At 43.6% G+C, this 25,436-nt stretch overlaps 1 protein-coding gene across 4 annotated transcripts in view; it reads left to right on the forward strand.

The window, feature by feature from the left end:
* The window catches only part of MARCHF3 (membrane associated ring-CH-type finger 3), a 175,341-nt gene that overhangs the window by 144,652 nt on the left and 5,253 nt on the right, over positions 1–25,436 (forward strand). For all 4 annotated transcript variants that reach the window (XM_035100021.3, XM_035100020.3, XM_088653004.1 and 1 more), the window contains one exon: positions 6,299–6,508. In XM_035100021.3, the coding sequence (XP_034955912.1) occupies positions 6,299–6,508 (210 nt within the window). The remainder of the gene's footprint in view (positions 1–6,298; positions 6,509–25,436) is intronic.

Genomic DNA, 25,436 nt, shown 5'->3' on the forward strand with positions numbered 1-25,436 from the left:
ATCAGTATCCTGTTGAAAGGGGAAACAAACAACAACAAAAAGTACTCAAGCGATGAAAGTACTCAAGCGATGAACTCAAAGTGGGAGTGCTGAGATATTTACCTCTGGAAAGAATTTTGCATATTAGATTTGGAATGATGGTCCAACACTTGACCCTTTTGTTTTCTCAAGTGACCCCCTGGAGTCAAAGACACATAAGGAAATTTAAACAAATTTTCCCCTGCATGGCACAGGCCCTTCAGCATTTGGTTGCTGTTTTTGTTTTGTTTTGTTTTTAACCTCCTTTTTCTCTCTATTTTTCTCTTCAAGCTGGCATAGCTTCTGTGCATGTACAAAGTTCATGATTCAGAAATCCATTGTACCACTTGAAAGTGTTGCTGGTGTTGGCTAAATTACCATTTGAATAGAGGAAGGGAAGGGTGAATAGGTTAGATTTTACACAGAAACCCAACAATTTACCCTTCCACCAAACCAGCAACAAAAAGTGGTCAAATTAAATTATTTTGGTCAGTTTAAATCCATTTCTATAGCTTTTGTGTCCTGAGATATTTCTGACACCTCTTACTTCCTGTTCCTTGCTGCTTAGGAAGCAGGCTTATAAATCTTAAACCTTAAATATATAAAACTTCAATATCCAGACAACGCAATATTTTCACCCGAAAGCTGCAAGAAAAGTTTGGTCAAATTAAACTCCTTAATGAAGTCATGGCACTAATTAGCCATGTTTACTGTACTATATAAACATCTCATACCCCAGGCAAAATAAATCTAGATTTGCCCCCTTTATCTACAGGTATTTGGGGTGCAGACTTGTATTCAAGAATATTTCACAAATGTGGATTATTATTATTAGTGTGCTTTCCCTCTAGTCATTAGCGGAACAATGACCCGCCCCCTTATGTATGGGTAAATGACCGGTCAGAATTCATAAATTGCAAATGTTTGTTTGTTTTAAATAATTTCAGCCATGGCAGACTAAATTCCCTGCCCCCTTATCTATGGGTAATATGGCCAGAGCAGACTTAATGATATTCAACATTCTCACTCATCTCAGCCTCACCATCTTCCAGACTAATTCTTCTGGCCTTTATGTACAGGGATGGTCATGGCTCATTCTGCTTGATTATGAATTTGTATGTGCTTGAACTGTTGGCTGGAGTTTTGCAGTTAAAAAATAGCTGACAATATGGTGGGGGAAAAAACACCAGACATTCATTTTCAATGCATGATATACCATCTCTACCTCTTTCTAAGTGGCACCTCAAACTCTTCATGCCAAACCTTAAAAAATCTATCTTTCCATCCTTCTCCACCAAAGAGTAAAGCTTGACTGAATTCAGGCCATTTCACTAAGCCACCAGAGTTTAAAGTCACTTTTCAGTGCTTGAGTAATCTAGTCCACCCCTTCTGAAATATGGGGATCTCAACACTATCACCGCCCTTAGGATACACATACATTTGAGTACAGATGCCTGACTGGGAAGGAAACACGGGCTATGCCCTATCACGGAAGCACACGTGTGTACTAAGGGAAAAATAAGGGGAAGATTAAAAGTACCAACGTTATATAGAAGCCTTTAGCAAACCTTAAGATTGGATAAAGATTGGGAAATGTTCAAGACTTTCATATGTGCTTAAACTTTAAACCTTAATAGACAAAGTGATAAAAACTTATATAATCACTCCATAAAAACAACAATGACACTCTTGTTCCAACTCTGAAAACCAATAATCTTTCCTTGCCAGAAAGCAGAGCTGGGCTGAATTTCAACCCATCACCACATCAGACACATTGCCTTTCACATAGCTCTAAAATGGGGGTTAGAAGGGACCCTGAGGTCATTTAGTCTAACCCTCTAAAATACAGGATTCACAAGGTTTGAATGAAAATACCAACTTTATACAGAACCCTTTAGCAGATGAGTTTTTTTCCTTAAGAGACTGATATCAGGAGCCCGACAATAACTCAGATAGACAATTCCTGGCTATGGAAGCTCTACTTTTGACAAACAAATCACCTTTATAGGAATAGCTGTTCAATTTTCCTTTAGTCAATATTCCTCTAGTCACTTGGAGAAAGACTCCCCTTTGTAGCCTCTCTCAATAACAACATTTGCACACCTCATTCTCATATTTATCATGTTTAAGATTGATCGGTTCAACATTGTTTCTTTATACTAGAAATTTAAAACAAGTTGGCAGTTTTAACTATGCACACTTAAGAAGGCAGTCTATGGATGTTGTGGCCAATTTAAACACAACCCCATAACATTTCTAAACATTGAGTAAATCTCTTATCCACTTATAGCTGGAGTTTATGAAGTGAACATTTTCAAGTTTTGAAATATTTTCAAAGCATTGAGCAAGCATTTTCAAAGTTACAACTCTTTATTTTCCTTCATCCTGCCCCTCTTTTCTGTTGAAAAATGGGTAGGTACACACACACACACCTCTTTATACTTTTGGAGAGAGAAAAAATGGCCTTCTACAGCCTCTTTAAAACAAACCTTTACACACTACTTCCACTCTTTTTAATATTTGCCATGTTTTTGGGTTGATCAAGCCCTTACATAAAAATTATTTAAGCAAGCTTGCATTTTGTTTTGGTTTTTTTCTTTTGTTTTAGACCCTGAAACATTTCTTAAATACAATTGGTCTATCAGAGTTCAGACGGGAAGTAAGCTCTCGTTGGGCTTATTTCTCCCCTGAAGCCTGCAGAGTTGTCTCTTGGACAGGGGTGCACCCATTTTTGCCCTGGTCAGTCTCCGAAGGGGCACTTGCGCAAGTTCTAGCCCTGGACAGTCTCCGAAGGGGCTGGGGGGGTCTCTCGGGGTTTCTGGGGATTCCTGGGGAACCTGGGGCACGTCTAAGGAAAGTGGACTGACTCCGATAGGAAAGTGGACCGACTCCGATAGGAAAGTGGGTTTGGGAAGGTTTGCTAAAGGGCTCTCTAAGGGAAAATGGGGTTTGGAAAGTCTCCTTAGGAAAACGTTCTAGGAAAGTGGACACACTCCAAGGAGGACTCCTATTCCCACCCACAATTTAATAGTGCCACAGCAATCTCCCTGCCTCTTGCTCTCTAGACTCAGATCCTACTGAACGCTTGCCTACGCAATGCCAGATCGGACCTGAGGAATGTAAAGTAGGAAAAGGGAACGGGCGCACTTGCAATCTCTGGTCATGGGTCATACCTAACAAAAGGTCGCCATGGCAGAGGGGCGTCTTCACCCGGGATAGCTAAGCGAGAGAAGGAAGAGTTGCCAAGGCTTGCTATCTGGGCAAAACTCCGACGGACAACAAGCCTTGGGGAGGGAAAGGGCAGCCGCAAAACCTTCCAGCCTGGGCAGACTCCGACGGGCTTTGGGTTTTTTGGCTGTGAAAAATAGGAAAGAGTTTGATTGCTGTGACAATTCCCACCCCGAAGAGCCAATTCCCTATTGATACTCACGTTGCAGCGCGCTGCCTTCTTTTCCTGAAGCTTGGTCACCTCGCAACAATCAGGAGAAGAAAATCTTGTAAAAATCAACCCCCACGGCCGTCTGGATCCTGTTTGTTTTCCCTGTGTGGTCCCGCTAAGGATCCCAGTTAGGCCAGAACTCCAGGGACAGTCGGGGAAGGGGATCCCCCCTGCAAATGGCTGGGTGCGCTTGGGCTCCCCAACCACGGCGCCCCAAGAGTACGGCTAAACGGAGTCTCCTGGCTGGCTCGCCATATTGTTGTGAAAAATGTACCCCAAAATGCGTTGCCTTTTAAGAAGGACAGACGCGGGTCGGAAGCTCCAAAATTTGCACTAAGTTCAGCTCCGCCGGGAAAATGACAGAGACCACACGATGCTGTCAGGAAAAACAAACTGATCCCTTTATTGCAGAATGCAAAGCTACAGCTGTAGGGTCCCTGCCTCTGGACAGAAGGAAGGAACCCCGGGAAATGGTGAAGTCCCCCTATATACCCTCCTGTTCATGCATGGAAATCTCTGGACTAGGAGGGAGGGGGAGACAAGGGCGACGGGTGGGAGATCGGATTAGCTGGGTGCGGAGATGACTTCTCCTTTCAGATGGAGAGATGTCAATCTCTCTTCTCCTGTCGTTGATGGTGCTCCCTGTTGTTTGGCAGGAAGGGCAATCAGTCGAGATGGGTGCAGAGGTGGGGCAGTTCCTGGCGATTTCCATGGGGTGGAAGTCCGCCCGGCAGGTGTTTTCCTCCAGGCCATGGAAGGGTGGGCTACGTTGAGGATGGCAATTTATTTGAATAAAGTTGTTCCAGCTAATCCCTCTATTGTCCGTGTGTCCTTGAATGGGTATAGGGTGGTAGTAGGGCAAGGTTCAGGTGGGTTGGGATCATACAGGGTTCATACAGAAAATATACCTGGAAAACATACCTAATGCAGGGATTTCTAATTAAAAGGTAGCAGTCCTGACATATACAGTTCTAAGATATAAAACAGCAATTCTAATACAGAGGCAGCGGATAGAGATTTCATGGTAAGAGAACATATAATAGGCTGTATTATTAACTTGAGTAGAAAAGTTTAACTTTGGATTTGGGCGGTTTCCCCCCCCCCCCTTCTTCTGGAAACATTGTTTTGTTCTGGGCGGAGGGGAGGTGGAGAGGGGAAATGTGTGAGTTTATGCTAACTGTTGTGCATATGCAGATCCTTAAGCCTTCCTTCAGGCAGGGTCGTGTCCTAGCTGGAGGGGTGGGGAGACAGGGAAGATGGCATTGAACAGGATTCTGGGTATTGCAGCTGTCAAATTCTGTCACCCCTCTCTGTTCATTAATAATGGTGTCCTGCAAACCCCCCCCCCCAATATGATTTCATAACACATGCATCTCTGGTTAAGATGTTATCTGCAGGAGACCAGTTTGATGATTGGTTGGGTATATGAGGGGGGAAACGATCTTTTAGGTATGCTGGTCCCAAACTGTAATACTTGTACTACTCTTGCATTGTAATCTGAAACTGTTTAACATTGCATTTTAGCTATTCCCTCTTTAAAAAAAAAAAGTAACAGGTTTCATGGCACTCTAACAGCAGTGGTTTTCTCTCTCCCAGACCCTGCCTAGAGGTTTGCCAATTTATTTAAAAAAAGAATGATCTTTTCAGCCTGTTCCTATGCCATGTCCATCCATTCACAAATATATAAATACAACACAAGGCCTATAGACAGGTTATTGAGCAGGGAGTGAATTTTTTTTCCTAAGAGCCTTTTCAGCAGTTATCTCATATCTTTAAAATTCCCTCCCTCAAGAGGTTTGTTTGGCTCCCTCCCTATCTTCTTTTAGATAAGCATTAAATACTGTTTTCTATCTTTGAGGGAAAGAGGGCGGGCCGGGTTTTAAACTGATACTGCATTTAAATTGCTTTTAAATTACAGCCCATTTGACTTGGTCTCCTGGTCTGAGTTATTTCGTGCTGCTGTTTTAACATTTTATATACTGGTTTTATATTTCTCTATCTTTTTCCATTTGATTGTAAGCCACCTTGGAGCAGGGTGTGTGGGGTGTGGACTTTGTTTTGCTACGTGGCACAGGAATTCTTAAATAATTTTTACAGCATTGAATGAATTATCAGCTCTTTGCAAGTATTGCACCCCAGAAATGGGGGGTGGGGAGTCAATGAAAACAGCAAATAAACCCAAATTGCCCTATTTCAGATGAAACACCTTCACTTTACCTCTTTTTTATAGTGGTTTTAATAGCATTTTCTTTTGTTGTTGTTTGTTTGTTTGTTTGTTTGTTTGTTTTGATAAAGTAATAATAATAAATAAATAAGAATAAAAATGTATACCCCACCACTGAGACCATTCCATGGTAACTATCCAACCTCCCAAAATTTCAACACCTCTTGTGATGGTTTGACCCCTTTCTGTTTTAACAGTACAAACTCTACAAACATCATCCACATCTCCTCAAAATCATTTCTCCAGCATATTCCCCATCTTTTCTTAATGGCACATGTTAATTTTTTTGTTAATAGCTATATCCCACACCTCTTTAAACCATTCTTCCATTTTATATTCTGCTTGCCCATTCCGCTTCCTGGCTATAATAATTCGTGCAGCTGTCAATTAATTTGTGAGCAAGTCCTTCATAGCCTGCGAACCTTACCACTTTCTTTCTTTGCAATCATCTGGCTTGTGTTTTGGGTTGTTTGAACCATCCGTTTTACAAACAGAGCAGAGAGCTAAACTAAAAAGACAGCGGAATGTTGTGAGTTGTGTTAAGGGAAGGGAGCCAAGTTTTCCGGATGAAAACATTGATTTTGTTGAGACTTATTCTGTGCTAATTCTTTCTACAGTGGCTAAGAAATCCCGGCCCCCAGCACGAGAAACGAACTTTGTTTGGGGACATGGTGTGCTTCTTGTTTATTACTCCGTTGGCTACCATCTCTGGCTGGCTGTGTCTTCGGGGAGCAGTGGACCACCTGCACTTTAGTAGTAGGCTAGAAGCTGTCGGCCTCATTGCACTCACTGTCGCACTCTTCACAATTTACCTCTTTTGGACACTAGTAAGTACTCTTTTTTGTTGTTTTGCTGTTAACTTTCATTTAGATTGGAGAGCCGTGGTTTTTCTCATGTCGCCATGATGTAAGCAGTGTTCAGAGATCACCCCGCGACTCTTGTCTTATAAAAAAAGAGGATCCAGCTTCGTGACTTTGATTTTGACTGTGGAGAGATGTAAAGTTATTATAAATTTATTTATTTGATTTTTCAACTTAAAAATTTACAGAAATATATCAAACGTAAATCATAAAAACAAGATTCCAAGGAATCTCCTGGACTTCCATCCTGCCCAGTGTGGGTCCTATTATTAATCAGTTCCTCCCACATATTTTATGATAATCCAAACCTTCTAACTTCTTCCATTATGTCCAGAATCAACCATAAAATATGAGTGCTATTCCAATCCTACTAGCGATTTTAACTGTTGTCTTTAAGATAAGTTATAAATTTTCCCCATTCCTTGTTAAAATTTTGGTCTTCCTGATTTCTGACTCTTCCGATCGTTTTAGCCATTTCAGCATAAGGATCGATCAACATGATCTGCCGTTCTTCTCTGGTAGGGACTTTATCTCCTTTCCATCTCTGGGGCATACCTGCCAAGTCCTGGATGGAAAGATCCGGGATCGGCAGCGCGCGACACCGGAAGTTGCGTGAACGCAACTTCCGGTGGCGCTTTGCCCTTCTATGGGCACCAGAAAATGGCGGCGCCAGCGCCGGAAGTCGCTTCCACGCATGACCGGAAACACGTAAAAGCGACTTCCGGCGCCACCATTTTCTGATGCCCATAGAAGGGCAAAGCGCCACCGGAAGTCGCTTTTACGCGTTTCCGGTCATGCGCGGAAGCGACTTCCGGCGCCGGCACCGCCATTTTCTGATGCCCATAGAAGGGCAAAGCACCACCGGAAGTCGCTTTTATGCGTTTCCGGTCATGCGCGGAAGCGACTTCCGGCGCAGCCATTTTCTGGTGCCCATAAAAGGGCAAAGCGGCAACAGAAAAATGGCCGCCGGCAGAAGCAGAGTTAAGGGCGAATATCGGGATTAAAAACTAAACGGGAGACCGCCGGGAAACGGTAGGAAAAAAGGGGTTTCCCCGGCGTAAACGGGATACTTGGCAGCTATGCTCTGGGGCAGTAACATCCGTGCAGCCGTGGTCACATACATAAATAGTCTTTTCTGCTCCTTTGGGATTTTGGCACCTGAGAGATGTAAAGTTAGCCTCTAAACATAGGAACTTTGGACAGACTCTAATTAGAGAAGGAGAAGTTGAATGGACTTGGAAAAATAGGCTGAAGAGGCAGGGCACTTCAGTTTCCGATGCGTACAAGCAAAGGAGAGGCGGGTGCTTCCCTCCTACAAACCAATACCTTTTCATATCAGCTAAATGCAAAATAAAAGCTGAAGTGTAAGGATCCTTTCCTCAGTTAGTGGGTGTTGGAAGAAAACTAGCCTGAGACAAGTGTGCTTTCTTATTCTAATGCGAATTCTGCAAGACAGCTGAACTTGCCTCAGGACAAGAAGCTCACAAGACCTTTCTCAGTCTCCCTAAATAGGTCTTCTGTTGACACTGGGCAAGAGCAACCTGGAATGCACTGAACGAACTCTGGTGGGAAAGATCTGAACTGTTCTCATTCCTTTGATATGGAGTGCCGAAAAGTCAACGTTTTCCAAGGCTCAGTGATGTTCAGAAATAACAAGTCTGAAGCTGTTAGCTTAGCACTGTAGGCTAGACAACGATAATGTTGTTACAGTGTTGAAAGGGTGGTTTTTGTGGGGAGGGGGGTTTACTGCACTAACTTGAGTTCTAGCACTTTTTAAAATACAATCTGGTTTCCTCGTCTAGACATCTTTGACTTGGTGTCACTGACTGAACTTGCTCCTCTAATCTGTGGGAAAGGTTGGCAGCTCGATCACAAGTTCGTTTAAGGGAGAATACATGAATACGTCAAGTTGGCCTTATCTGTTTCCAGGAGACTGCCAGTCTGATGCACAGGCATGGAGAAATTGCACTGAATTCTCTTGCCTGGAAGATGTCTTATTGTGGTACATGGATTTTGGGGGAAGAAGCATCTCTTAAAGCAGGGGTGGGGATGGAGAAACCACTGGTCCTCCAGTTGTTACTGGACTCCAGCTCCCCCTCTTCCCTAACCATTAGGCATGTTGGTTGCAGGTTCCGGTTTCCGCCTGCAGGAATGGCGGACCTGTTTTCCATCTCTCTGACCTTCGTAAGGAATTTGGCGGTTGCTAGGGGAGTAAATGGCAACCCCCTACCCTCTCCGGGGGTTACGGAGAGGGGCCGCTGGCCCGCGATGCCCCCAGACCCACTCCGACTGTTTTTGGAGTGGGGGGAGCTTGGGCTGAGCACTTACGACGGCCAGGACTCCCGGACGCTAATCTGCATGGCGGGGATTTCCATGGTTAAAGAAGATAATTAGGCTTAAATCTATGGACATACTTCAGAAGGAGGGGAAGAAGCGCTGTTTACTGCTGAGAATTTTATGCTGCTGAGCGAGAGGAGTCAAAGAATGTACGGCATCTGGAAGAAGGATTGATGGGGACGGAGCGATAAGGGAAGCAAGTTTTTATTTTTTCTTCATATTGTTGCCTCGTATCTTCCCGGACGCGATGTCCTGGCTTGTTTGGAGTGAAAGAGAAGCAAAAGACTGTGTGAGTTGAACTTTATAGCTGTTGTTACTGAGCATATTTCTTAAAGATGTGAAGTTGCCGATGAGAAAAGCCCCCCCCTAGTCAGACGGAAGGAGTTCTGGACGCGTTCGGAGGATTTATGAGCTGTGACGCACTTTAAATTGGAGCAGCGACCTGAAGCTAAGTTCAGCTATAGGGCAAGGAGATCCATTAATTTACCAAGAGTTCATGGTTGGATGTTTGGGTCTCCTGCCTGAAAAAGCTGTAAATTCTATAAAGATAAATAAATCGTAAATCTTCATGGCTATGAGAGAAAATGAAAGTGATTTGAGCCTTTTAAGATGGCGCTGCTACTCCGTCGCAACAGGGAGCTCCACTAAGAAGATTTATGGGGAGGCTGGACTGATTAACTCACACAGGAGAAAGAACATCTGTGAAACTTCGTTTGACATTTATCTCAGCAGCTGGAACAATTGGATGAAAGTGGAAAACATCTAGGTGACTGTAAGGGGAAGATTTGGAATATTATGAGCTTGGAGGACGATTTGAACTTTAGAAATAAGACGGCAGTGGACAGTTGCGAGGAATTCCCAATTTCTTGAAGCATGGGAACCCAAAAATAAATTATTTAGATGATTTGGCATAACATTCGGTTTGATTGATATATATATGTGTATAATTTGAAATATTGAATGTGATATAATTGGTTTTAATTGGAAAATTAATAAAAATATTTTTTAAAAAAAAAGGCATGTTGGTTGCAGCTGATGAGAGAGTGAGTTCTGCACCCCACAGGCATTTTCACATGGAAGTAGAAGTGCTTTCGAAGTTGCACTTGCAATACTTGCACTTTTGTGTGTGTGTATGTGTGTGTGTTACTGTGGGATAGCAAGTTTAAACTGTGTGTACATCACATTTGAAATACCCTGATGCGAAGGGCAAAAACTGACATGCCTGAAATTGCTTCTCCTTACCTGAAATTTTGCAGTACCTGATCTGTGTCCTCCATGCACCCTCCCCTCCTGCCTGTTGTAATAATCGAAGTTGTAGTAATGGAAGCAAGTGAGGCCCATCTATGTTAAGGTTTCCAATGTGCAACAACTAACCTGTTGACACACTCAATCAAGGGTGGGATCCTTTTTTAGTGCATTCCCTCATGGGACTGGATCTCTTTGGTGGGCAGAGCGAGAGGCAAGTGGACCAACAGTCGCGACTCTTACCTGTGCACAAAAGCCTACATTTCGAGCCATGCAAATGTCAGAAGTTTCTGTACAGACGCATAGCTCCCCAGCCTCTATTCAGGGAAGCATGTGGGCATCATCATAGTTCAAGGACACATTCCTTGAAAGCCAGGCAGAAGCTTTCAAGGAGGCTGTGGTGTGAAGAGTCCCAAAGAATGTACAGAGGGCCCCATTTGGGCCCTGGGCCTGAGATTTCCCATCCCTGCATTAAATAGATATTTTGAGTTTTGTGAACGAAAAGTATTGTGGCATCTTAAAGTAGCCTTGGGAATACCATGCAGTAAGAGTGGGTTAGTGGACACAGATATCTCCAAAACCAAAGTGCTGCACCAACAAGTACAAAATAACCCCTCTGCAGCACCACAAATCCAACTCAATGGTGTAACATTGGAAAATGTCAATCAGTTCTCCTACCTGGGCAGTTATCTTTCTACAAGTGCCAACATTGATCCTGAAAATCCTGCATCACCTGAGCTCTGCGAGTGCGGCTTTCTCCCAATTGAAGTGCAGAGTGTTTGAGGACTGGGACATTCGCAGGGAAACCAAAATGCTTGTTTACAAAGCTATTGTACTACCAACCTTACTGTATGCTTGTGAAACATGGACCACTTCTAAACACCATCTCCAACTCCTCGAAAGATTCCCTCAACGGTGTCTCTGAAAATTTTACACATCACTTGGGAAGACAGGCAAACTAATGTCAGTGTACTGGAAGAAGCAAAGATCACCAGTGTTGAAGCAATGATTCTTCAACATCAACTTCGTTGGACTGGTCATGTTGTACGGATGCCTGATGATCGTCTTCCAAAGCAACTACTCTATTCTGAACTTAAAAATGGAAAGCGTAATGCTAGTGGTCAAGAAAAGAGGTTTAAAGACTGTCTCAAGGCAATATAAACTGTAGTATAAACACCAACAATTGGGAAACCCTTGCCTGCAAGTGCTCCAATTGGAGAATAGCCTTTACCAAAGGTGTCATGGGCTTTGAAGACACTCGAACTCAGGACGCAAGGGAGAAACGTGCTAAGAGAAAGGCACACTTGGCAAATCCACACCGTCATCAACTCCCACCTGAAAACCAATGTCCCCACTGCGGAAGGATGTGTGGTTCCAGAATTGGCCTCCACAGTCACTTATGGACTCATTGTTAAAACCATGTTTATGGGAGACAATCTTACTCGGCTATAAGTGATCGCCAAAGAAGAAGAAAGAAAGAAGAAGAAGAATCTCCATACCTCCCCCAGAAGCCCACCTGGTTTCTGTGCTAGCCATCAAGGGAGTAAAGTTCTTCCATGACCAGCATGGAAATGGCAAACAGGACGTAGAGTGATGTGTCCCTCATCTGTCATCCTACTCAGCAGAAGCGGAGTAGTCAGTATTTTTATGCTGGCTGTGAAGGATGAGAATGTAGGTGACAAGTCTCTTAGTTGGCTAGTATTTTGGGGGAATAGGCTAGTGATTTTTATGGGCATATCTACAAATTTAGCATAAACTTTCAAAGATGCATGGAGTGTTATCCTCAGTTGTCAGAGAGACAGAGAAATTACACAGAGAGAGAGAGACCTACAAAGAAAATTGTAAACAGCGGGACCAAAAGGTCATGCAGTGAGAGATACAGTCTGACATTCTGTGACTGTGCCTCTTGCGTTTTGTGATCTTTTGGACCCACTGTTCACATTTTTCCCCCTCTGCCAAATGAGAATGACACTTCATATATCTGCTTAAGTGAGCTTTAGTCTACGAAAGCTTATGTGACAATAAATCTGTTTTGCCTTTAAGGTGCCAGAAGTCTCTGGCAGCTTTTACATTGGGCTCTTACTGGAGAATAGCCACAGTGAGTTCCACTCACCTTTTACAGAGCATCCATTCAATGTCATTAACACAACACCACTTCCTGTCTCCACTCCCCCCCCCCATATCTCAGAAAATCCAACTTTTAAAACTTATCACCATCTTTGCTTCCTTGAATGCTGCTTTTCCATAGTAAACCATCTTCAAGGTGGCTTACGGCATCAAAACATGTTGTGTAATTCAATAACAGAAGATGTACCAAATGTAGTCATATAAACAATAAGCTAATGAAAGCATCTCATATTGAAAAATTAGACAATCAGCTGATAGAGGTGAAGTTACAGAGAATCAGGCAGATGGCCTTCTTGGTAGTGGCACCCACCCATCAGTAGTTAAGTAGCTAGGCAACCTGAAGTACAGGGAAGCTTTTTAAGGTTTAATGTTTTGTTAGGTTTTTGTATATGTTGGAAGCTGCACATAGTGGCTGGAGCAGCACAGTCAGATGTGGGGGGATTTATTATTGTTGTTGTTGTTGTTGTTGTTGTTGTTATTATTATTATTAGGGACGCGGGTGGCGCTGTGGTCTAAACCAGTGAACCTCTTGGGCTTGCCGATTGTAAGGTCGGCGGTTTGAATCCCCACGACGGGGTGAGCTCCCATTGCTCTGTCCCAGCTCCTGCCAACCTAGCAGTTCAAAAGCATGACAGTGCAAGTAGATAAATAGGTACCACTGCGGCAGGAAGGTAAACGATATTTCCGTGCACCATGGTGTCCCGTGGTGCCAGAAGCGGTTTTGTCATGTTGACCACATGACCCGGAAAGCTGTCTGCAGACAGACACCGGCTCCCTCAGCCTGAAAGCAAGATGAGCGCCGCAACCCCATAGTCACTTTTGACTGGACTTAACCATCCAGGGGTCCTTTACCTATTATTATTATTATTATTATTATTATTATTATTATTATTATTATTATAGAGTTGTGCTGTAAGACTCTTACCAGGTGTAATTCTGACCTTATTTTCTTTTGCCTCCATCTGCCTCCCCAATTTCATAGTCTGTAATTTCACACTAACATTTTTCTCTTGCCGCCACCCCACTGTTTGTTATCTGTTCCTGCCTTTGAAGGTCACCAGCCTTCTGATTACAGTGCAAGCAGTCTCCTCCAGTCAGTAAACCAAATGACTTGAAACCTGATTTGCTTTGGTCCCCTCCAAATATGTAACTTTCTAAAGAAATGCCGGTTACAGGTAGGTAGCCGTGTTGGTCTGGATCGAAGTAAAATAAAAAAATTCCTTCAGTAGCACCTTAAAGACCAACTAAGTTTTTATTTTGGTATGAGCTTTCGTGTGCATGCACACTTCTTCAGATACAGTGAAATGGAAGTTTCCAGGCACTTATGTAGAGAAGGGGTGGGGAGGGGTGGGGATGGGGAGGGGGGATCACTCAGAAGGGTGGTGGAAATGGGTGATTGACTGACTGATAGCTGTTGATGACCGCAAACGACTGCAAATGGTTTTGCATGAAAAAGCAAGGGTTGAGATGGCTGAAGATCGCTTATCATGTATAATGAGATAAGAACCCGATATCTCTGTTCAAACCAGGTCCCTCCATGGTTTTGAGCTTGGTGATAAGTTGCAATTCAGCAACTTCTCTTTCCAGTCTATTTCTGAAATTCTTTTGTAGTAAGACAGCTACTTTGAGATCTTGTATAGAATGTCCTGGGAGATTGAAGTGTTCTCCTACTGGTTTTTCTGTCTTCTGGTTCCTGATGTCAGATTTATGTCCATTTATCCTTTGGCGTAGGGTTTGGCCTGTTTGTCCAATATAGAGAGCTGAAGGGCACTGTTGGCATTTGATGGCATACACAATGTTAGAGGATGAGCAATTAAATAGTCCTGAGATGGTATGTTGGATGTTGTTGGGGCCAGTAATGGTGTTGTCTGGGTGTATGTGGCAGCAAAGTTGGCATCTGGGTTTATTGCAGGCTCTGGTACCAGTGTCCATGTTAAGTCTGGTGGTTGTATTATTGTGGGTGAGGAGTTGTTTAAGATTGGGTGGCTGTCTGTAGGCAATGAAAGGTCTTCCTCCCAGAGCTTGAGAAAGGGAGCTGTCATTGTCCAGGAGAGGCTGTAGATCTCTGATGATGCGTTGTACTGTTTTAGCTTGGGAGCTGTATGTGATGACTAGTGGTGTTCTGTTATTTTCTTTTTTGGGTCTGTCTTGCAGCAGGTTCTCTCTAGGTATCTGTCTGGCTCTGTTGATCTGTTGTTTAACTTCATCAGGTGGATATTTTAGTTCTAAAAAGGTTTGCTGTAGATCTCTTAGGTGAGATTCTCTGTCTGTAGAGTTGGAACAGATGCGGTTGTAACGTAAGGCCTGGCTGTATACGATGGATTGTTTGGTATGTTTGGGATGGTAGCTAGAAGCATGTAGATATGTTTGTCGGTCAGTTGGTTTTCTGTATAAGGTGGTGTCTATACGTCCATCCTGTATTTTTATAGTAGTGTCCAAAAAATGTATTTCTTGCATAGATTGGTTCATTGTTAGGTTGATGGTGGGGTGAAAGTCATTGAATGTCTGGTGGAAGGTTTCCAGGGTCTGTTGTCCATGTGTCCAGATAATAAAAATATCGTCAATGTATCGCAGGTACAGGAGAGGTTTGAGTGGGTAGGAGTTAAGGAAACGTTGTTCTAAATCTGCCATGAAGATGTTGGCATACTGTGGGGCCATGCGGGTGCCCATGGCTGTGCCGCTGATCTGGAGGAACAGGTCATCACCAAATTTGAAGTGGTTGTGGGTAAGGACAAAGTGGCAGAGTTTGGTAGCAAAGTCCGCTGTGGTTTTATCTGAAATGGTGTTCCTTATGGCTTGTAAACCATCATTGTGTGGGATGTTGGTATATAGAGATTCCACATCCATAGTGGCTAGTATAGTATTGTTAGGAAGATTGTTCAAATATTGTATTTTCCTCAGAAAATCTGTGGTGTCACGTACGTAGCTGGGAGCACTGATAGCATATGGTTTCAGAACAGAGTCCATATAGCCGGAAACACCCACTGTAATGGTGCCAATACCTGAGATGATGGGGCGTCCTGGGTTTCCTGGTTTGTGTATTTTGGGTAGAAGATAGAAAGTTCCTGGCCGAGGTTCCGCTGGTGTGTTTGTGAGGATCTGTTCTTGGATGTGTAGGGGTAGCTCCTTAATAATCTTGTTCAGTTCTTTTTTGTATGCTTGTGTGGGGTCTGAGTCCAATTTCATGTAAAAGGCAGTATTGGAAAGTTGTCTGTGGGCCTCTTGGATGTAATCAGTTTTGTTCATGATGACGACAGCTCCACCCTTGTCTGCCTCTTTAATTATAATGTCTGGGTTGTTCCTGAGATTTTCTATGGCTCTCCTTTCAGCATGGTTTAGATTTTGTTGTAAGCGATGGTGTTTTCTGGTCACATCCGTTTGGATTCTGTGGCGGAAGCATTCGATGTACAGATCTAGTGTGGTATTGCGTCCATCAGGAGGGGTCCATGTGGAGTCCCTTTTTGTGTAACTTCTTTTCGGTGGTAGTTGGTGGTCAATGTTCTGTTCATTGATGCGTTTGGAGGGTGATGGTTGTTCCCCAGTAAGTTGAGAGGTGTTGTGTTGTGGGGATGTAGTTTGTTCTACTTTGTCTTGTTCTTGTGTGTGATGAAAATACTCCTTCAGGCGTAAACGGCGGAAAAATGCTTCCAGGTCCCCGCAGAACTGAATCATGTGTTGGGATTTGGCAGGGCAGAATGATAGTCCCCGTGAAAGGACGGATTCCTCAGCTGGGCTGAGTGTTTGCTGTGAAAGATTGACAATGTTGTTGATCTTGTTTTGATTGGTGGCCTGTAGGTTGGAAAGGTTGCAGAGTTTTTTATTTTTCTGGTTCTTCAGTAACTCCAGTTGAGAGTGGTAAATGGTTTGTTTTTCCTTGTGGAACTTCTGCCAGGCCGGGTGATTCCTGATGGAGTTCTCCAGTGCAGAGAGTTCCTCCTTTATTAACTTCTGTTTGGAATACAGAACGCCGATAAGATGTTTCAGCAGTTTCTTAGATAAAGTGTGGCATAGTTTTCTGGCATGAAAAGAAATGCCATGTGCATAGCTCTTTGACTGCCCCCCAATTAGGAAACCACTGGCGTGGACATATATATATATATGGTGCATATTTAGTTTCACTTGCCCTGTGCTTTTCCTGCTCTGCTTTTCGAGTCATTTCCTGTCTGATTTTCAAAAACTGCATCTTTGGCATTTAAGACCAAGTACTGTAAATAAAATAAATGTTCCAAAGTAGCCATAAGAAATTGGTGCCTGCCAGCTGTGCAACCTCTGCGTAAGTTAAACCATTTAATTTTAGACGGGCTGCTATTTCTTTGTGTTGTCTAGCGCTCATAATGTTCGACATAAATCAGTGGCTGGCTGGCGCCCATTTCCCTGTTTCCTCTACCAGTTTGTGACACTGCAGAAATCTGTATAGCCTTCAGTTTGACCTGGTCCACCCTCCCTTAAGGAAACCGCCACACCTAAACACAACAGCAGCTTGCGACACAGCAGCCTTATCTCTGCAACTAGCAAAAGTTTTCAGGGAAGGAAGCTGCGGTATTCGTTATTGTCACTCCAGTACCCATATATCTGTGAGACAATGGCAGCTTTCCTGGAAATAACTATTGCGTGTGTAGACCTTTTAACCACCCCCGAAATAAATTCAGACAAGACTCAAATTTTTTGGTTTGGCTTTTGGCAGAATTTAGGCCACAACTTTATTGATAACAATCAAGTGAGTGGTTGCATAGGCTCTGGTTCGACTAGCTCCCTGCACCCTTGCAGGTACTAGCCCTGACTCTGGGCACCAACCATAAGTCAGCCTCGGGTGAACTCCTGGGACAGTAGCAAGCAGGGGGGTCTGCTAGAGTTTCACTCAGATGTCCCTTGGACTCAGGCTCCTGAAGAGTTTATAACAAAGAATCATGTTACCTCTTACCGGATCATAAAGGATTATATACAGGCAGCCCCCCATTTATGTGAGGGCAGGGGTGCCAACTTGCGCCCCCCCCACATTGGAGGAGGAAGAAGAAGAGTTTGGATTTAATATCCCGCTTTATCGCTACCCGAAGAAGTCTCAAAGCGGCTATCAATTTCCTTTTCCCTTCCTCCCCCACAACAAACACTCTGTGAGGTGGGTGGGGCTGAGAGACTTCAAAGAAGTGTGACTAGCCCAAGGTCACCCAGCAGCTGCATGTGGAGGAGCGGAGACGCGAACCCGGTTCCTCAGATTACGAGTCTACCACTCTTAACCACTACACCACACTGGCTCCCTGGCACAACCCCTACCAGGGAAGACCAACTATGAGTCCGTGGGTTCCTTTAGTGGAATACCCAATGCATAGGGATGGCTAAGCAACCTGCCACCCCTATCACCTGAACCAGAGCCTATCCTCAACCTTACAAGTTGTGGCGATTTGCTATGCGGCAGGCAAAACCCAAATGGCACCAGCCAATCAGCCAAGTGGGGGAAATTCCTGCCGTGCCCCTGTCCCGACGACAGATGACACATGACAGCATAGCAAGGTCAAGCGCAAGCACTAATATAGGGAGAGGTGGGTGGGTGTTCCGATGCACTGGCCCCAATGAGGAAGCTCAGGGACACGTGCATGGGCTTAAATAGAGGCCCCTCGATCAGTTTGACTGCCATCCCAATGGCCCAATTGCACCCAGGATCAAGGGACCTCCAATAGGGTGTTGTGGCCATCCAAACGTTCCCACCCACAACACAGGGTCTGGTTGCCAGGTCGCACTGCAACACGGGCCCTCTTGTTAGGGAGGACCCGATTTTTCACTTTCTGCCAAGCTGAGGAATAGGACCTCTAAATACAAAGGGAAAGGGTTATAAACGGAATATTATGCAGCCAAATTGGCACCATCTACACACAAGCAGGTGATATCAGCTGGCTTGGAGGAATCCTAAAGTTTGCAGAAATTAACCTCTCCCTTAAAAGGAGGGGGGGATCATTCTGAGTGCGGAAGGAAAGACATAAAAACAGCTCATTGAGAACTGAATGTTCTCAGTAACCACGGAGTGCTTTTATTTTTAGGGGGGGCACATAGAAAATGGAGGGAGAAGGGGAATGGACTGTCCTGGAGGAAGGTGTGGTCTGACTGCCTGGAACAATGAACAAGAGCACTCTTCGCTGCAACATTTTAATGCAGATCATACTTGAAATGCCCTAAAAGAGCAGACTCTTAAGAAGGATGGAAAATTCTGCAATTACCATTTCTGTAATTGCCTTATATCAAGTCGTGCTAAGAGCTGCCGTTCCCCTCGGGGACTCTAAATGGGGTGGATTAAGGATCCTAGACGAAATAGGGAAGGTTTTTGTGGAGACGCAGAATCGCTTAAAATAAAACAATGCTGTCTGCCAGTGCTGGCCTGCCTGAGATGACGGGCAAGGTAGTGCCACTTCTCTCACCATTTCCATGTACAGGATCCTATCAGGCTGGCAATTGAATCTTGCTTCATCACGGCTGCTGTGACAGCACCCCACAACCTCCTCACTTGAGGGCAGTAGGCTAGCTTAGGGAGGCTAGGGTGAGCCCCATGGCACAGAAAGCTTCGTCTCCCAGTATCTGCACCTGCATCACTTTGCCTAATGCCCATAGCTGCCAAGTTTTCCCCTTTCTCGCGAGGAAGCCTATTCAGCATAATGGAATTTCCCTTAAAAAAAGGGATAACTTGGCAGCTATGCTAATGCCCACAAGGGCTGGGTTCTACCCAACTTTGAGTGACGTCATGTGGCAGGAGGAGGTCTGATGGGGCCGGCCACTGGTGGGGCCCGTCCTAGCCGGGAGGGGCAGCGGGGAGGCCTGTCATAGGCCAAGGAATATTGAGGGGGCCCAGCCCTCTGGTTAAAATTTGAGGAGTCCTCAGGAAGAAAAAGTTCCCACCAGAGAGGAATGGCAGACCAAACTGATAGACTACACGGAGATGGCGAAAATGGCTGGGATAATCAGAAACCAGGAAGAGCAGAATTTCAATAAAGAATTGGGGGGGGGATTTATAACTTACCACTGTACACAGCTGAGCTCTTTAGCAGGATTTGAAGAAAACTTGTAATGTAACAATAACTAGGCATATATGGGAGATTTAAAAATTGGAGTGATTTAAAATATGCAGCGGAAAAGGACTAGCGATGGAACCCATGGAGGGGTGTGTGGGGAATCCAGAGATGATAATAATAATAATAATAATAATAATAATAATAATAATAATAATAATTGGTGTTAAATATCATCTCCAAACTAACTTATAATAATTATCTTTTATTCTTATAGACAACATTTTCAGTGTATGTTTCTCCCCTATTTCCCCCCTAATTAATCATTTTGACTAACCCCTCAATCAATTTGGGGCCTGATCTGAGTTAGGCTCATCCAAGTCAGAGTACAGTGGTACCTCAGTTTATGAACACAATTGGTTCCGGAAGTCTGTTCATAAACTGAAGCAAACTTTCCCATTGAAAGTAATGGAAAGTGGATAAATCTGTTCCAGACGGTCTGCAGAGTACTTAAACTGGAGCGTTCATAAACTGAAGCGAACTTTTCCATTGAAAGTAATGGAAAGTGGATTAATCCGTTCCAGACAGGTCCGCAAAGTACTTAAACTGAAGCGTTCATAAACTGAAACATGGGTGTAATTGGTTCTGGAAGTCTGTTCATAAACTGAAGCGTTCATAAACTGAAGCGGACATTCCCATTGAAAGTAATGGAAAGTGAATTAATCTGTTCCAGATGGGTCTGTGGCGTTCGTAAACCGAAAATTCGTAAACCGAGATGTTCCTAAACCGAGGTTCCACTGTACCAGATTGGGGCCTGGATTAGATTGAGCAGGGTGGGGCGGGTACACAGCCGTGGAAAATACTTTTTCCCCATTAAGAAACTTTTTTAAAAATCTATTTTTAAATCTCAATCTTTCTTTTTTTAGTTTGCAAGGATTCCCGACAGAACAGGGCACTTTCCACAAGTTGATAATGATTTCAAGAGCACTTGTCTTTATTGAACTGTAGGAGAGGCAACTCATTGCTTGTGGAGCTCGAGAGATAAAGCTGGGTTGTGGTTTGAAGAGGCACCCTCTGCCACAGGAGGAACACATATTGCTTGATGGGTTTTTAGCCTTCAGCGTAATTTTCTAACCTCAGTTTAGGTTTTTCCAATCCACCAACACTCCCAGAGACTCTTGCCCCGATTCAGTGACGGATGCCTGCATGCAGCTGATATGAATGTACATCTGTGTCACAATTACCTCAGTAACATTTAAATAAATCTGTTGATACAAAAGGAATGGGAACATGTCTCCCATTTCCAGTAACACCAGATATGGCCGGAGTGCTTTTGGGGCCCAGATGCTAGTGGAATAACTCGATCTAACAGCTTTGTAAAGATTATTCCTTTTTTTAAAAAAAATGGTGGTTACACACACACACACACACACACACACACACACACACACACAGTCATACCTTAGAAGTCAAACAGAATCCGTTCCGGAAGGCCTTTCAACTTCCAAAACATTTGGAAACCAAAGCGTGGCTTCTAAATGGCAGCAGGAAGCTCCTGCAGCCAATTGGAAACCGCAGAAGCCCTGTCGGATGTTTGGGTTCCAAAAATAGTTCACAAACCAGGACACTCACTTCACTTCCACGTTTTTGATGTTCAGGAGCCAAAATGTTCAGGAACTAAGCTGTTCAACTTCCAAGGTACGACCGGTACACACACACACACACACACACACACACACACACACACACACACACACCACATATAGACACTGAAAAAACAGGCAAGTAACAAAGGAAGGAAAGTAATACCTATTTTTAATACAGATTTTTTTTCATATTTCTCTAGTATATTATATTCCTTTAATAAGCATTTACATGGTGGTCAGTCTTTCATAATGGATTCTCTTCTCTCCAGAAAATAGCTGTTCAAAGAAAAGGGCTATGAAACTCTTACTCTGTGTAAGAGCTTACAGAGCATATTAACACTTTCTGTTTTCCAGTAATGTTCCTCTGCTTCTTTGCTGCACTCCATGGACTGTAAATGTCATCTTAAGTTGACACTTTTAACTATAGGGTGCAGTCCACTCTTTCTCTGGGCCCCGAAAGCTTCCTATTTTTTTATTATATCTCCCAAATTGCTGCTAGTGACTTGGAGTGATGTAGGAGGAGTTCTTTTCTGAAACACAGTATTTAACTTTTACCATGAATATGCTTAATCGCTGCTCAGGTGAATATGCATTTTAACTGCAAATGCTTAACAACTATTTATCAGTGCAACTCCAAAGAATAATTTGCATCTTAAAATAACTCATGAGATTTTTTTAAAAAGTATTTTTCAGTCAGGAGCGAAATATCTATAAGCTGCATGTATATTTTTTGCATTGTTTCCCATTTTTATATACTGTGGTCATAAGCCTGATACGAATACTAGATAGATCAGATTAATTATAATAAATTATCAATTGCATGGTAACCTATAGCTTGTCTTTGCTGCCATGTGGGAGATCTGATTCCATTCCTACTCTATTAAGTCCAACAGGAGGGGGCTTTATTAATGAGGCAATGTGCTCTCCAGCTCAGGCGAGGAAGAGATTTCAAATTTTTGTTGTGTATCAGCAGGGGCTCAATTTAATAGGGAACATGCATAACTGTTGGAACACAAAGCTGGCAATATAATAAGAGGACGCAGTGTGTATACAGAGGACTTGTACACTGTAGTGCTAAACATTTATAATGGGAACAAGTTCCATAGGAAACTATGCGACACGTGGCCCGAGCATGTGGGCTATGCGCTGGAGGAAGCTGCAAACTCGCACACTTCCCCCACAGAATGGTTGCATAGCTCAGTGGTAGAGAATCTTCTTTGCATGCAGAAAAGGCCCAGGTTCAATGCCTAACATTTCCTGGGAGGGCTGGGCAGTGGCGTAGCATGGGTTACCAGTGCCTGGGGCTGCACAGAAGCAGGGTGGGAAGGAAACAGATGGAGTACGCATGCACACGCAACTGCCTAAGGTGTCCACATCACCCAGGAGATCACAGGTGGAGGGTTAAGAGAAGAAGAATTGTGTTGTCTGGAGAGGTCATTCCTGGTTCTCATTGAGAAGTTTTCAGTGGAGCTGAGAAATGGAAGCATGTAGCTGTATTGAGGTGGTGCCAGTTGTTAAAATTTTGTGCCTGGCGCAACCACGCCACCCCACTGGTGCTGGGACTTTCCCTTGGCTGAAATCCCAGAGAACCATTACTAGTGTGCAGACCATGCTGAGCTAGATGGACCCGTTGCCTGACTCCATGTATGATAACTTCCTGTGTTCCACTGCACATGGAAGTTTTAGTGCATAGCAGGCCAGCCGGCATGATTCATCCATGAAAAGGTGGGGCACAGATGTTGTTAGGCCCAAGCGTAAAGGCTGTGGTTCACATTAAAGGTTCTGTACATAATGGGAGATGGTACGAGCCGGAGCCTTACTCTCGCCTGGCTCTCTGTCCAGTCTAGAGACTGCCCTACAGGCAAACCAACCCTCGCATTCAACTACAGTCATACTTTGGATGCCGAACGGAATCCGTTCCGGGAGTTGGTTTGACTTCCGAAAACATTTGACAACCGAGGCACGGCTTCTGATTGGTTGCAGGAGCTGCCTGCACTCAATCGGAAGCCACATCGGATGTTCGGCTTCCAAAGAACGTTTGGAAACCAGAACACTCACTTCCAGGTTTGCAGCATTTGGGAGCCAAAACATTCAAGTTGAAAGGTGTATGTGTTTTTTTACTTAAAATGCATCTCTGGGTTATTTGTGGGACATAGGAATTTGTTCATTTTGCCCCCCAAATTAAATTATTAGATTATAATGAATTGTCCAGATTAACAGAGGCAATTAGAGGACAACCTAGACAAGAATTTCAAAAGAATGGGGGAAATGCAGAGAATACTTTACCAAACAGTGCCCCAAAATATACAACTGGATTTGTTTTGATTAATTTCTATAGGAGACTTTGTGGTTTTTTAAGTCATAACTAGGAAAAATTGTAATAATCACATATAAAAGAAATAGTACTGTACACAAGAAGTAAATAAGGAGGCCATTTACAGGATAAAGGAAGTCTTTTATTTTTATGTTATGTTTTCTTTTTGTAAGGGGATAGGAGTTTAATTTTGATAATTAAATTGTCAATGGTGGTGGATGGTGGTGGGTTTGTTTGTTTGTATGTATGAGTTGTTGTAGACTATGTTGTAAACAACAACAACAACAACAACAACAACAACAAATCAAAATATAGTCTGGCTCCCCTACTGAAAAAGTTTGCTGACCCCTGAATTATTCTAGTCCAGGCATCCCCAAACTTTGGCCCTCCAGATGTTTTGGACTACAATTCCCATCACCCCTGACCACTAGTCCTCTTAGCTAGGGATCATGGGAGTTGTAGGCCAAAACATCTGGAGGGCCACAGTTTGGGGATTCCTGTTCTAGTCCAACCCCCTGCAATGTAGGAATATGTGCTCATTTAGGGCTCAAACCTGTGACCTTGATGTTATCAGCACCACGATCTAACCGACTGATCTCACTGGCAAGGCTCGGTACAACTAACCTCCTGGGATGCTATATAGATGTTTTCAAGCCCTATCTCAATTTCTGTCCAGCTGCATGCCGAGTTTTGATATTTCAGTGTGCTTCATTAGGTCCTGTTGCTTAAAAGTATTGACACTAGATCATTGTTCTTAGATTCACTCACAATGGCCCAGCAGGTGACCCTACACTACACAGTGATCATTATAGGCGAATCTAATTGTTCCTTTGCTTGGACAAACACTCATAACATTCGACTGTAATATTCCCTGAGCACTTTGGTTTCAAGTGTTGTATGGTGCTTATTTTTAGGGCATTAAAAACTCTTCGGCAGGAAAGACTTGAGTGCAGCTCCAATAATCCATGCTGCCCAATCGCACACACAGCCAAATAATCACAGAAAGTCGCTAGATTTCAGACTCCCATTAAAGCAGTACTGAGTACTGGCCAAAGAGGAGCATTGCCTGTGTCAATTGGATCACAAGAGGATAGCTGAATCCATGGGTGCTTGATTAAACTTTGCCACCCAGTGGCACCCATTTAATTTTGGCTTTGAGATACCCACAGATAGGTTGAGACCAAATGAATTGCTCAGAACAGTTCTCAGTTTCGTAATAGCAATGCCTAGAGGAATGGTTACTAAAGCATACCCTCCATGTGTCCCTAATTTCCAGGGACACCCCTAATTTAGAGAAGCCATCCCGGTTTCCGATTTGATCCTGGAATGTCCTGCTTTTTCTTAGGATATCCCCATTTTCATTGGAGAAATGTCGGAGGGTATGAACCCCCCAAGGCATCAGAAGGCAACCCTGAATCGGGAAGGTTTTTTAAAAAAATGTTTTATTATGTTTTATATATGTTGAAAGCTGCTCAGAGTGGGCAACCCAGCAAGATGTGTGGGGTATTAATAGTAAAATTATCATTGTGGAATGGGACGTCCCTATTTTCATCAGAGAAATGTTTGACGGTATGCTAGAGAAAACCAATACCAGTAGTTGTTAAAAACCATACTAGGGATGAGGTTATTTATGGTATTTGGGTACCATGCCATTAAAAGGGTGTTTTTTTTAATGTTACATTGTCCCTAACACAGACCTTCCAAGGGCACCCTTTGTTCCAGGGACAGACCCAGATTTTTAGAAGCCATCCTGGTTTCTGATTTGAGCCTGGAATGTCCCACTTTTTCATTGGAGAAATGTGGGAGGGTGTGGAGTCATGTGACCCCCAAGCCTAGGAGACAACCTGTAACTAGACAACCTGTAAAAGTTGTAGTAGTAATATTATTATTATTAATTATTATTCTTAAATAATAATAATTTATTATTTATACCCCACCCATCTGGCTGGGTTTCCCCAGCCACTCTGGGCAACTCCCAACAGAATATTAAAAATACAGTAGAACCTCGGGTTGCGGACCCAATCCGTTCCGGGGTGCCATTCACACCCTGAAAAGTCCGCAACCCAAGCGACGCTTTTGCGCATGTGTGCGCAGCGAAACGCGGAAGTAAACACTTCCGGGTCCGCCACGTTCGTAACCTGGAAAAACGCAACCCGCAGTGGACATCATCATTGTTATGGAATAGGTTGTCCCTACAGTGTTACCTCTGGATACGAACCACCCCCTTTGCAAAT

The sequence above is a fragment of the Zootoca vivipara genome, chromosome 10, assembly GCF_965207765.1.
Source record: "Zootoca vivipara chromosome 10, rZooViv2.hap1.1, whole genome shotgun sequence".
Taxonomy (NCBI): domain Eukaryota; kingdom Metazoa; phylum Chordata; class Lepidosauria; order Squamata; family Lacertidae; genus Zootoca; species Zootoca vivipara.